Source organism: Miniopterus natalensis, chromosome 10 (genome assembly GCF_054644295.1).
Source record: "Miniopterus natalensis isolate mMinNat1 chromosome 10, mMinNat1.hap1, whole genome shotgun sequence".
NCBI classification, from domain to species: Eukaryota; Metazoa; Chordata; class Mammalia; order Chiroptera; family Miniopteridae; genus Miniopterus; species Miniopterus natalensis.
Genome location: NC_142090.1, coordinates 79,940,346 through 79,953,741, shown reverse-complemented (window position 1 = coordinate 79,953,741; position 13,396 = coordinate 79,940,346). Strand labels below are relative to the sequence as shown.

General features: G+C 40.1%; 1 protein-coding gene across 2 annotated transcripts in view; it reads right to left on the bottom strand.

Annotated features, from left to right (window-relative positions):
* The window catches only part of ANLN (anillin, actin binding protein), a 34,697-nt gene that overhangs the window by 15,951 nt on the left and 5,350 nt on the right, over positions 1 to 13,396 (bottom strand). For both annotated transcript variants that reach the window (XM_087821261.1, XM_087821262.1), the window contains exons 2-12: positions 13,037 to 13,190; positions 10,868 to 11,185; positions 8,339 to 8,718; positions 6,832 to 7,054; positions 4,896 to 5,086; positions 4,508 to 4,615; positions 3,575 to 3,707; positions 2,696 to 2,806; positions 1,753 to 1,991; positions 897 to 1,042; positions 465 to 624 (exon numbers count right to left, since the gene is read on the bottom strand). In XM_087821261.1, coding sequence (XP_087677387.1) covers positions 465 to 624; positions 897 to 1,042; positions 1,753 to 1,991; positions 2,696 to 2,806; positions 3,575 to 3,707; positions 4,508 to 4,615; positions 4,896 to 5,086; positions 6,832 to 7,054; positions 8,339 to 8,718; positions 10,868 to 11,185; positions 13,037 to 13,190 — 2,163 coding nt within the window. The remainder of the gene's footprint in view (positions 1 to 464; positions 625 to 896; positions 1,043 to 1,752; positions 1,992 to 2,695; positions 2,807 to 3,574; positions 3,708 to 4,507; positions 4,616 to 4,895; positions 5,087 to 6,831; positions 7,055 to 8,338; positions 8,719 to 10,867; positions 11,186 to 13,036; positions 13,191 to 13,396) is intronic.

Below are 13,396 nucleotides of genomic sequence, written 5' to 3'. Positions count from 1 at the left end.
TCAAGTTTCAACACTATGCACCAAGAACATTCAGCATATTGCAATAATCACACTATAAACATTCTTCCTTATGAAAGGCTTTCAACTCATACTTATTAAAATTATAATTTGGACCATGTCCAACAAAGTACATGTATGCTGTAGTTTTTTTACTGTTTTCTTAGAGTAAAAGAACCTCTAAGCGCAAAATAAATTTCACATTTCACCACCATCTAATTTATAGTTACACTTTACGGATATTTAGGACAAACCTGTTTAAAAATAAGTATTCCAACAATATCAAACAAGCTTCCAACTTTTCTAATAAAGAGGACCTTCCTCAAATTAAACTGAATTCAAGGGCAATTGCTGAGGTCCTAGGCATCAGGCCCTCAGGGTACAGAGATGAGTGAGGCCAGAACCTTGTGCTCCAGCTCAGTCTCAAGCAGGAAACACTGCAAACCCTCTTCCATAGACATACACACCTGCATCTTCTGCTTGACATTAACCTGATGAGGAAAGACACTCTTTTCTTCAGCATTCCTTTTCCCCTCTGATTTGGAAGTAACGTCTTCCTTCCGAACAATCTGCTTTATCGAAGGGCGGTCAGTCTCTCTGATTCTTTGAGATCTGTACGCATCAATGCTTCAGGAGACAGTTACACTGTTAGAAACCCAGTGACACACAAGGCACCACCTTTTACTAAACATTTCTGCAGAATCTGACACTGATACTGAGACGTATCAGCAGAACACACCACCAGAATGGAAAATGTCACTGAGTGACAGACCAACACTTTATTCCAAAGTTTTATGCAAGTTAATCATTACTACCATGATAATGACAAGTAATCCAACCTGTTACATCAATCTAAACCATGACCTTAGTGGGTGAATGCCTCCCAGAAACATTCTCACCTGTAAAGAAGATCACGATCCTCAGAGCCAATGCTATCGCCAGACTCAGCCCGCGGGACACGGGTTCTCTGGAATTTCCCTGGTTTTGGACTCTCATCACGTGCACCACTGTCCTTTAACTCCAGTCTAGGTGAGGAAACTAAACCCTGCAGGGAAGCACATTGGGTCTTAGTATTTTATGGACAACGTTGATTTAAATGATAATTCTGAAGAACTGAACAAATTCTTCTCTATTACCAGGAAATAAATGTCTAATAAGTCAACTGGTTCATCATAAAAATAAGACAAACTGAAATAAGTTCCTAAAGGTAAATAAACAAATAAAAGTTGAAAGACTGCTAAAATCTACACTTGTGACCCACTTTCAAAATATTTCTAATTGAATCAATTTCCAAACAAAGCTGCAGTTATTTGATGTAGGGCAATAGCTAATATACTTAGCTCTCAATAAATGTTAGTTATCTGTCTGGTGCTCAATACCAATATAGCAGTATGTTTTAATATTCACATCAACCCCATAACACAGGTACTATTTTTAACCTCATTTAACAGATGAGTGAACTGCAGCAAAGCGGTTAAACAATACGACCAATAACATTAGGAAATGGAAGAGCCAGGATCTGAGCCCAAATGTCTGGCCTGAAGCCATGTTAGTCTGGATTTTATTTAAGGTCAACAGACTGAACAGTATTTTTTTAGTGTTTTTTTTTTAAGCTCTCTTTTAAGAGAATTACCATCAGGTCTGCAAAATCCCCCTAAACTACAGAGTGCTAAATCCCCATGTACCCACTAAAACAAAAGGAGACCCCAATCCTACTTAGTTTATGCCCTGAGCCTGTTTACAGTCTTTTCTTACCTCTGGACTCACCACACCAACTGTCTGTGCTAGCGGAGCAAGCAAAGACATGGAGGAGATATTCAGGGCATCCTCCTGGTCCTCACCGCTCTCTGCTTCCGCCTGGCCCGCCTCCTCCTGGCTCCTGGCCACATCCAGCTCGCCCTCCTGTAGGACGTCACTGAAGATGTCATTAATCACTTGTGAACTGTTGATGTCATCCGCCTTGTCCACACTCATCTCCATCTCACCGACCACTTCTGAAAAATATTTCAGTAAGCGAAGACTGTGCTTCAGATGTGAAAAAATTAAAGGGATCGTCAAGAAGATCTAACATTCATATGCTTACTAAGTAAAGAAGGGAAAAGCCCTAATGAAAAGCACCTCCTAAAAAATAATAATAAAACTTTCTAGTATATAAAACCAAAATAATTTTCAAAACTCTAGGAATATTTTCTAAGCAATAAAAGAGGAAACTATCAAAAATTAATTCAATGCTTTGAGTGTAAGAAAGACTATTAAGAACTCGGGATAATAGCCAAAATTTTCAGACTTACAAAAAATGTTCCTTGAAATGACTTTCTATTGTGGGAGCTGCCCTTTGATGTGGCAGCCACTAACAGGAAAACATTGACGCCACCCAGGGCAGGACTCACAGATACCTTCAGGGGCCACAACTCTCCTGACGTAAATGCCCAGTGCGAGGGCAGTGCATTCCCTTCCCTGTGAAAAGTCCATGATAGCCTAGAGCACACTCACTGGAGCCTGTGACCTAAAGATAACTGTTAACAGCACTCTATCTTGTGGAGGCTAGAGTACTCCTTACTTAAAAAAAAAAAAGAATTATAAAATCACAAGACATTTAGAAACAAAGGACATCATATAGTTGAATATGTGCTTCCACCAATATATTATTTCTTATAACATGTTCAGTGTTAACAAGAAATAAAGAATAAAAACCAACCTGTTTGCTGCTCAACCTTTGGGTCCGAAGTTACTTTTAAAGACCTTTCTTCTTCTAAAAACAATGTTATTTTCAAAGGGCTAGACTTCATCATTTCACAGTCAGTGAAACCTAAAAGTTTCAGGAAAAAAGGTATTAACATATATATGAACCCAGAATTTTTTGGCTATAGAGCCTTTCTGTCTCTCTTTCTGATTATAAAATTGCATTTCAGTTCTAGAAATGTATAGAGAATACCTCAAACACCTGCCTTCTCTAACACCCCGTCGCTCATTGTTCCTCAACAATGTGAATATACTTAACACCGATGAACTGTGCACTGAGCGGCTGGTTAGATGGTTAAATTTTAATACTGTGTTTACCACAATTTAAAAAATAAAAAGTATTTCTCTAACGGTCAACGACATATTAAATGTCATTACGTACACAGCTACCTTAATCTTTTAAAGCAGCTACATAATATTTGATTACATGGACTTCATACAATTTATTTAAACAGTCTTCTACTGATGGGCATTTAGGTCATTTAAATCTCATTACAATTACAGACAGTGCTACAATGGATCTCTTCATACACAGCACATCCTTCACACTAGTTCTAAGAATTCAACTTACACTTGCAGAGAAGCTGAATTTCGTACACCTTACAATTCAATTACAAGTTGCAGTAATTTACACTCTCATCAAGAGTACGAGTTCTCCCTCTGGAAAGGGAACTGAGGCAAAAGCTTATCGTGTGGCCAGAAGTGAGAGTGGGCTTGGGAAGGAGGACGGATCTGCCTGTTTACACGAGAGCAGCGTGTCTGACTTCCACACTGATTTCCAAAACTACGGCAGACTGAGAGTTTCTCGTAGTGAAGTAGGAAGGGAAACGCTGACCTGCGGGTTCTGCTCTGGGAGGTTTCGCTGGAGTCTGATTTTCTGTCCCCTCTTCCTTTTCTGCTACTGGATGTGACAGAGAATCTGAAACAACTTGGTGTTTTTTGAGGGGAGTGTTCTGACAGTGAATTTCCTGCAAAAAGCAAATGAAAAGATAAATTTTACTTGCCCAAACAATAAAATTTTTGTCTTTTTACATGTTGTTATATGAAACAAACCACAGTCATTATTCTATATAAGCTTGCTCAGAACAAAACAGACAACGCGTGTGAAAGGCCTGGCCATGTTCGGAACATGTAGGTTATTTCTCAAAGCACACTGGTTACACAGACAGTGTTCTTCTTCTGCTGATACCCACTTTCAATATACCTCTATTATTTTTAGCTTAAAAATGTATCCTAATACAGCACTTTGTACACAGCAGGCATGGAAACGAAACATAACATAGTTTACATTTATAAGGAGCAATTTCGTTGAAGGCTGATTAATGAAATTGGACAGGAAGTGATATAGAAATAAAGAGAAATCTGGGAGGTATTTGGTTACTAAAAGGATTAGATAGTCTAAAAGAATGGTATTTGGGGAGAGGTATACAATCATTAATGAGAAAAGGAGATTCTGAAAAACATTTTTAGAACCGGTGTCTAAGTAGAATGTTAAAAGGCATCAGAAATCAATGGAATGGTGGGAATAATTTTTTTTTAATTTGATTTTAAGTGGGCCATCAGTGAATTTGGTAAAGAGCTCACTGAGTGGGAAAACATCACGAGAAAAGCAGAGTCGGCATGAACACTTAAGGAGTTTGTGAGTAAAGCGGCACAGGTAACTGGCATAGGAAAGCATGTAAAGAATTGCTGTACAACACAGAACCACAGCTAGATCCCAGCCTCACTCTGGTGCTAAGTTTGCTCTCCTGTTCCTTGCCTGAGTTACCTGTTTGGTTTCTAGTTGTTTGCTTCTTGGGTTTTTGCCTTTTTCTGCACTCCATAAATTGCCCTTGTCAAATCGGCCACGGAGACATTCTAGTTCTTTTTCACGTTCCTGAAACCATCAAAAGCTCTATTTTACATAAGAACCAACAGTATGTTTAAGAATAATATCCAAACACTACTGACTTTGCTTGTCTTCAGTTTTAAGAGGAAAAAAATCACAATACAAAGGAACACGGAACAATAATATTTCTGATTTGAAATACGAGACACAGAGAATCAAGATGCTATTTATGTCAGTCAAGAAGACTGGCATGGGGATACACAACTTTATTTCTACAGGTTCTACGCTGAGACCATACAATGGACAATGCTGAAGGAGTAGGCCATACCTGCTTGAGCCGCTGTGCTGCGTGGGTAGTAGATGAAGATGTATTTTGCTTTAACAATCTTTCCTGCAGGGCCTTTGTATTTGGAGTGATAACGGGGTTTCTATGAGGCGTGCTATGGGCGGGACTCTCTCTGCTGCGTTCTAGACAACGCTCTCCAAAGCGCTCCAGGAAAGGCTTGACTCCTGCTCCTCCTACAGAAAATACGCACAGTGTTGGGGGCTATTCAGAATAAGTAACTATTATGATTTCTTTGGAAAATAGTCTAAAATCCGGTACAGCTCCAAAATGCTTTGATTCTACTAGGAATAGTCACTCAGAAAGGAAACAATATAAAAACAGTTCAAAATAAAATGTTTTTTACCATACTACTTAATTCCATGCCCTAAAATTTAATTTTAGGACTTAGTTCTTTAAAATATGTATGTATATTTCTTTTAAGGTGGCGTGCAAGGACAGTGGGGATCAGAAAACCCTTAAACTGAATAATCGGAACCTAACTACCAACTGTCCTGGCCATGATAACCCAATTACTTATATTTCTACAGCCCAATTTATTTTATCTTGCTTTTAAAAAGTCTAACATATGAAAATCCAGGAATTATAATAGTATGGGGTACATTTAAAGCAGAACAAATGAGAAAGAAATCGCCTCCATCTTAAGGATACAAGGATCGTACTGTGTAAAAGGAGTTCATCTACATCAGTAATTGGGAAACATTTCCCCTTAAGGAACCAGCAAATAAATACTTGGGCTTTGCAGAATATACGGCCACTATCACGACTCAACTCTGCTTTGAAGCAGAAAAGCAGTCAGACGGCAGATGGGCAGGGTGTGTCCCGGTAAAAGTTTATTTACAAGAACAAGTGAAGGGCAAAATTTGACCCAGAGCCATAGTTTGAAGGCTCCACATGTCCCTTATTAACACTTCATCCCACATCTCAAACTAAAGTCCATTAAGGATACAAAGAACCGTGTAAATTACATATCTCTGAGGCCCTATTACTGTACTCTGGGGGTACACGATAGCCAAGCATGAAAAAAAGGCTTCTGTATCTATGCCGTTCTGATCTGTGCCCTAAGTCTTTAGAAAACTGGGAGTAACTAACCCTTTTCCACACTGGATTTTGCTGTTGCTTCCAATTCTCATTTTGGCTCATCTGGAAACTGGCTGCTGGTTGCTACTTACCCCATAACTAATGGATTCCCCCCTCTCATCTCTCTGTCTACGTCTCTTTTATGATGAACTATATTTTCTCAAGAGTTTGTTTTTCAAGAAGTTAAAATTTAGAATGAAAACAGTTTTTCCAAAAGCAATTCTAAGGAAAAAAATATATAGTTCAAAGTAAACAATATTACCATATTTCTGAGTCTTGTGTTTCTTAACCAATAGCATGTTGGGGTATACAATAGGTATAAGTCACCACAAGATAAAGAAGGTAATTTTGAATTTTCATATGTACACACTCACACACAATATACATGCCAACAAACATAACTGGAAGTGGAGTCCTTTGTATACACATTCGTTTCCCTTTGCTATTAGGGGTGCCTTCATAGTGAAGTTTGAGAAGCACTGCTTTGCACACTTGGTTGTAAGAACGTTTCTCCACTATGCCCTTAAAATGGGACTTCCAGTTGCATGTGCTTTGTCTGCATCCAAAAGTACAGAAGAAAGTATCTAGCACAGTCATTCTAAGTAAAAAGCATGTTTAAACTGCTAAGATGCAGCGGGTTACATACTTTGACCAGTAACTGGATCAGTCTACACTAATAAATATTTATCAATTAAAGCTGACTTGGAAGAAGTCTCATCTGATACATTCCGGCACTTGCCCTGGCAAACCAACACTGTACCATTCAAACCTGATATTTAAAATGCTGAGAACAGAAGCCCTGAAAACAAAAGTAACTTCAGATTTTTAAAAAATACATAACCTGGTGTTGTAGATTTGTCTTTTGTCTGAGACTGCAGACAAGTTTCTCTATTTAATTCTTCCCTGGGCCGAACTGTCTGGGGTTCAGCTGACTTCCCAGTCGGTTTCGATGCCTCTGTTTTCAGAGAACTAACAGGAGTTTTTGGAAGTCGCTCAGGCTTTTGTACCTTACAGCTTTTAGCATCGGTGACAGATATAGAAGATTTCACAGGGGAAGAAGTTTTCTGAAACACAATTTATACTTAGGGTAAATAACAACACTCAAAACAGTTAAAGATAGTCCCACAAAAAAACAACTCAAATCCTATTTGCTTGGTAGCCTTATGTAAAGTCATGGAAAAAAAAATGTTCTTGTTACCTAATAGATCATACCATTCTGCAAGGTTTGAAAAAAATCAACTTGGAAATGCTGTAATTCAAAGTATACTACATAATTTTGTCTGCACAATATGTTGATGGGTAATTTAGAATGAGGGATAGAATCACTATTTTTTTTTTTAAATTTCTTTCATAGTATCATACTAGTACATTTATAAATTTTAACTGTGTTAAGCCAAATTACATATTTTTTTGTATTTTAATTACAGCAGTATTATTTTAACAAAATAGTATCATAGCCCTGGCCAGTGTGGGTCAATTGGCTGAGTGTAGTCTGGTGCACTGAAAGCCTGCCAGTTTGATTGCAGATCATGACACATGCCTGGGTTGCAGGTTGGGAGGCAACCAATTAATGTTTCTCTCTCTCTCTCTCTCTCTCTCCCTTCCTCTCTCTCTAAAATCAATAAATCAATAAAAATATATATTGTTTTTAAAAATTGTATCATGTGCTTGGTAACTAATTATAATAAATTAGGTACTTGCTACATGCCAAGCACCATGCTAAGTGCTCTATGCACTTTATTTCACTCCACCTTCCCCAGGACCCTATCTAGGCTCTGTAAGATGAAGTAATTTGTCCAAGGCCACACTTCCAATTATGTGGTAGGGCTGGAACTGTGTGCAGATCTAATTCCAAAACCCAGCTCTCTACTTAAAGACGATGCTCAGGAACACAACATTTTCTTTTTTAGTTAAGATTTTTGTTTTAAACTGTGGAGGTAGTACATGCACAAGAGAACCTTCCAAAAGGACTTACAGTGGAAGTACAGTGCCCACCGCTGACTACTGCCCCCTGGTAACTATAGCTACCAGTTTTTGGGAATCCCTGCTATCTTACATGTACCCACATGCACAAGCATTCTAGAAGAGAGCCATTTCAGTGTCCCCCCTGATGATGAAGAGGCTCCATCATTTCATGTTACACACTTTGGAATTGCACTAGTTGTTAACATATCATTTACCTTGGGACAGAGGTACCAAATTCATGACTTTCACTTTCTATGATACCAATATTCTAAAAATACGCATAAACTGTGGGTATGTTATAAAAACACATACCTACACATAAATGTACATTCTCACTCATAACAGAAGAAAAATATTTTTGTATTTAAATTGTATGTACTTACCGCAGGGCTGGAAACTACGACCTTGGTCAAGGATGTGCCCTCAACTCTCGAGGCCAGGGCCTTGCTCAAAGGGGCATTGCCATCCCTCTGGGAGCCGCATGTAGCTTCCTGCGTAACACTGCTGCTATTGATGTGAGCAGATGCTCCGCTTGCAGAGGAAGCTTTGGATAAACAAGTGGTACCAGGCTGTCCCTGGGCACTGTTCTGCTTTGCAGATGAGTGACTGACATCATCTTCCCAGGAGCAAATAGTTGCAGCAAGGTTGGCCAGACGGCCCCTTCTCCCAACCGGAGTTGCTGAGGCTTCCGCTGGTTTGGTGGGGGAGGGAGCCTTGTCCTCCGCTGGCACTGCTGAGATGAGGGAGCTTTCAGGGGTATCATCTGAAAATGTTTTCCGAAAAAGAATTAGCACCCACGCTCAAGAGATGCAAGTATGTGTAAATACCACGATCACTCTGGTCAGAATTTTTATTTTTAATATGTCTTTATCGATTCCAGAGAGAGGAAGGGACAGGGAGAGAGAAACATCAATGATGAGAGTCATTGATCGGCTGTATCCTGTGCCCCCTACTAAGGATGATCGAGCCCGCAACCCGGGCCTGTGCCCTGACTAGGAATCAAACCATGACCTCTGGGACCACAAGCCGGTGCTCAACCACTGAGCCATACCAGCTGGGCATTCAGAATTTTTAAATGAGGTTAACAGGTTTAAGAACTAGTTAAAAGCTCTCATATGCATGAGGGTACCAAGGTGCTTAAATCTGACAATATCTTTTCAAATCAGATGATAGTTAATCCAAATTTAAAAAGAAAATCAAAACTTTCTCATGCCTATTTTTTTCCAATTCTTTGATGGATTGTGAATGCTATAAGATACCATACATTCAAAGTTATATTTTTAGAATTCATGCTGTTACAACACTGAACAATTTAAGATTATGTATTCCACAGGAACTTTTATTTTAAAAATAAATTAGACCAGTGTTGTATAAGAGAACTTTCTGTGACGTTGGAGATGTTCGATCTGTGCTGTCTAATACAGTGACCACCTGAGTACCCGAAATGTGGCTAGGGCAAGCAAGAAGCCTAATTTCATTTCATTTTAATTAATTCAGATTTTAAAACCACATATGGTTAGTGGCTACGGTACTGAATTTTAGCTGCTGGCCGTGGGCAGCTTTCTGCACCCAGTTTCTTCTTCCGTAACATGAGGATAAAAATGGATGGATCTCATAAAATCATTATGAGAATTAAGTGCTATACTCTTAGAGCAAAAAGATACTTAGGATGCCCGGCACTTTACCCAGTGTCTGCTCTTGAGTTTATCATCGCTGCCAGAAAGGGTACTCTTAAATACTTTGTTGTGCAACACTTATCAAAACTTCTATTGAAAGAACTAATATTTATGGAAAACTGCCCAAAGTACATGCAGTCCATCTGCTTCTTCAGATCACTTGGTCTCAGTTCTGGCTATGCATCAGAATCACCTGCAGCTTAAAGAAAAGGCAAAAGCACTCCCCAGGCTCCACTGCACTCCTGAGATTCCAATCCAATGGTCTGGTGACTGATTCACTGGAGCCAGGCTCTGAAGGCCATGCCGAGGAGCACTTCCTTGGGAGAGTCCCAGCTGTCCACCTGCACTCTGTGGGCTCACTCTGTAACTGCTGTCACTGGTGTGAGCTCGGGGCTGGACCATCTGCCTCTCGTGAGTAACCAGCCTGCACAAAGCCATCTTTGACGACACCAGGAAGAAAGTTCTCTCGGGTCTCAGTGCCAATGATGGTTTCTGCTTTTATCTTATAAACACTAGTCATGTAGCTGATGGTTTTCCCCTCCTTCCACTGGCTACTAGTAAACTCAGAACCCTTTCTAGCAAGTGAGGAGGACTTGCGCCTGTGCTCAGTAACCTAACCTCACCCTTCACTTCGTTTCCCCCTCTCTGCACCCTGATCTTACTTTGCTTGTTCTGTAACAGAAGTATTTTTGTAAGTCACCTCAAGGCTTTTTCCTAACAAATTAGGAGATAAATAAAACCTATCATAGAACAATAACCTGCTGTGTGACTGCTGACCTGCTTTCTGGCTCCCCATCTGAGGACAGGCCTGGGAAAGGCAATGCCCAGGTCGCTCCATCTGTTTCCAGCACCTTAGCAGGCTGACATGCTTTGTGGGTGCTCGATAAATGTTTCTCTGAGGTTTTCTCCCTCCCCTATTCAACAGCACTGCATACCATAGTCATTCAAGTTTCCTCAATTCATCCATGAAACAGAACTTCTTGGATCTAGAGCTGAAGGTCAGCAATGCTAATAATGCCAAGAGTCTAAGAACCTCCTCCTCATCTACTGCGGTGAGAGCCACCACCTGGTAAGTACACTGCTGGTATACAAACCACGTCCAAGTGACGACACTAGGACAGAGATAAAGCAAAAGCATTTATCTTCATCTGTTAACTGATAAATACAATTCTCAGCATACTAGGGTGACTCCTACTGACAGAGATTTAAGGGCCATACCAATGCTATCATTCGTACCTGTCGCATCGTTACTGTCCCAGTGGCGCCGCTGGGCTGCCAGCCTTTGCATTCGCGTTTTAACAGAGGAGGCTGCAGTCACTTCTGGTCTTGAGTTCGGTGCTCTTTGCAGGCCCAATAGCGATGCCCGGTTGGCGGGCAGGGGATCACTGGCCGGAGCAGGTGCCTGTGGCTGCGCCTGAGGGGACACAGGACTCGGAGAACAAGGTTTGGCAGAAGCTGACTCAACCGGTTGTTCATTTTCCGAGTTGGAAACTTCTACTTCAGTGTTGTCAGAACAGCGTTTTTTGGATGGTGATGGCTTTGTACAAGATTTCTCTAGATAAAAAGGGGAAGAAATTTAAAATTCCATACTTTCTCACAGCAACTTGCCATAGGTACTTAACAAATTAATAAAGCACCATGTTTCTCTAATCCTTTAAGTCATTTTACTTAAAAAGAAATATGTAAAAATTCTACTTTATTTCAGGAACTTGAAAATCAAATATGAGAGATTTCTTTTTTTAAAAACTGTAATTTATGATTTAAAAAACCTGAATGAAAATAAGTTCAAGCTACAGTCCCAAGATATATGCACAATACTTTATACAGTTTAAGACAACGGGAAATTAAAAGTGCACACACAGAATAAGCAAATGTGCCAGGGGCTGCTAAAGATCACACAGCCCGATCACCTCATTTTTAGATAAGAAAAATCAGGCCTGGAGAAATTTAGCTACCTGCCTACAGTGACCCAGCTGTACTAAGAGGAGAAATGAGACTTTCTGTTTTTAAAACAATCCTTCATGGACAATAATAAGCAAGGGTAGGAGGGCACCTGACCTTGAGGTTTAGGAAAGAGCAGGGAACCAAAAGAGTGACTGAATTATCTAGTCAATACCAAACAAATACATCAGCACAAGTGTTTAACAACATTTCACATTTTAAGCTTCCATGAACACCCATAAAGTAAAATTTAAAGTCCTAAAATAAAAAGGAGCAAACATAAGGCATATTATTGCAATTCAGGAATAAGTTTTAATGCATCCCCTAGAAAATTAATATTTTTAAAAACTCAGAATGTAAATTTCATAAGAGGTCAGTTTCATCAGTTGTCTAACCAAGTATTCTTGTTCTGGCAGTGACCAAAGTTGTATTAGTGAGAGGCCCTTATCAACATCCATCTAATTAAATATACATCATGAAATTTTCTAATATTCTGTAATTCATTTACTTTCCATTAACTTATCTTTTTTAAAAAAAAATATATCTTTATTGATTTCAGAGAGAGGAAAGGAGAAGGAGAGAGAGAGATAGAAACATCAATGATGAGAGTCATTGATCGAGCCCACAACCCGGGCATGTGCCCTGACCAGGAATCGAACCCCGATCGCCTGTATCCTAGGTCGACGCTCAACCACTGAGCCATGCCCGGCCAGGCAACTTATCATTTAAGCATCAAAATGTAGTTTTAACCACTGATTTTCAAGCACAGAGTGCTCACTATTTGATTGTATAAACCCAAGTCACAGTGGAAACAGAAGATCCTGGACTGGGACCAGGCCTCTATTTTCCTGGCCTAATACCATGTATATGAAATGTATTTCCCTACCTTCCTTCAAAATAAATTTACAAAAATAAATGATCATTCTATAGTTGGTTTCTAAAATAACTGCAAGCCAGCCCCCAGCCCTCATCTCTGTAATACTTTTTCTGCCTGTATTTTAAAGTTATACTAAGGATTATCTCCAGACTATTCCACACTCTAGGAAACGACTAAGGCAGCCAGCTGGGGATGCCAGGACTTAGGAAAGAATAAGACAGGTTTCGGAGTGTTTATGTGTGTCTAATTTCACCAGTCCTATATAATAACAACCCATACTCTGGGCCTAGCCCTAGGGAGTTGGTTCAGCAGACAGACGATAAAAAGCCTCAGTAATGATTCTCTTTTTGAGAATCATTTTGGTTAGTGGATAATAAAGTTCAACCAATTAACTTGAACTATTTGTTAAAAGAAACTCTGCTATAGCCCAGGAGGTTTAGTCCTAACGTAGAAAATAATCCTGAAAGAGAAAGAGAAGGCTGACCTTTCCCCCGGGGACTGCCACATTGGTCTCCCAAAGACTGATTCTTGTGCACGACCAATGAAATGTTTGGGGCTTCTCTCCTTTAATTACCTCACAGCCTTACCTTCTCCCCCAGGCAGGGGCTGCTGGTTACTTGCTTCTGCAAGCGGCTCTCTGGCTCGCTTGGCAGGAGTCACAGACCTCGGAGCTGCTATGGGCCTCTCAGCCATCTTCCTCTGGAGATTTTCTCGCCTGGCACGGGTTCGTTCGAGCAGTTTCTACATGACATTTAAAACACAGTTTAGTCAAAGGCTCACAGAACTTCAGGTAACTTCTAAAATCACCAATTGCGCCCAGCCAGGTGTGGCTCAGTGGTTGAGCATCAACCTGGGATCCAGGCGATCGGGGTTCGATTCCTGGTCAGGGCACATGCCCGGGTTCTGGGCTTGATCAATGACCCTCTCATCATTGACGTTTCTCTCTC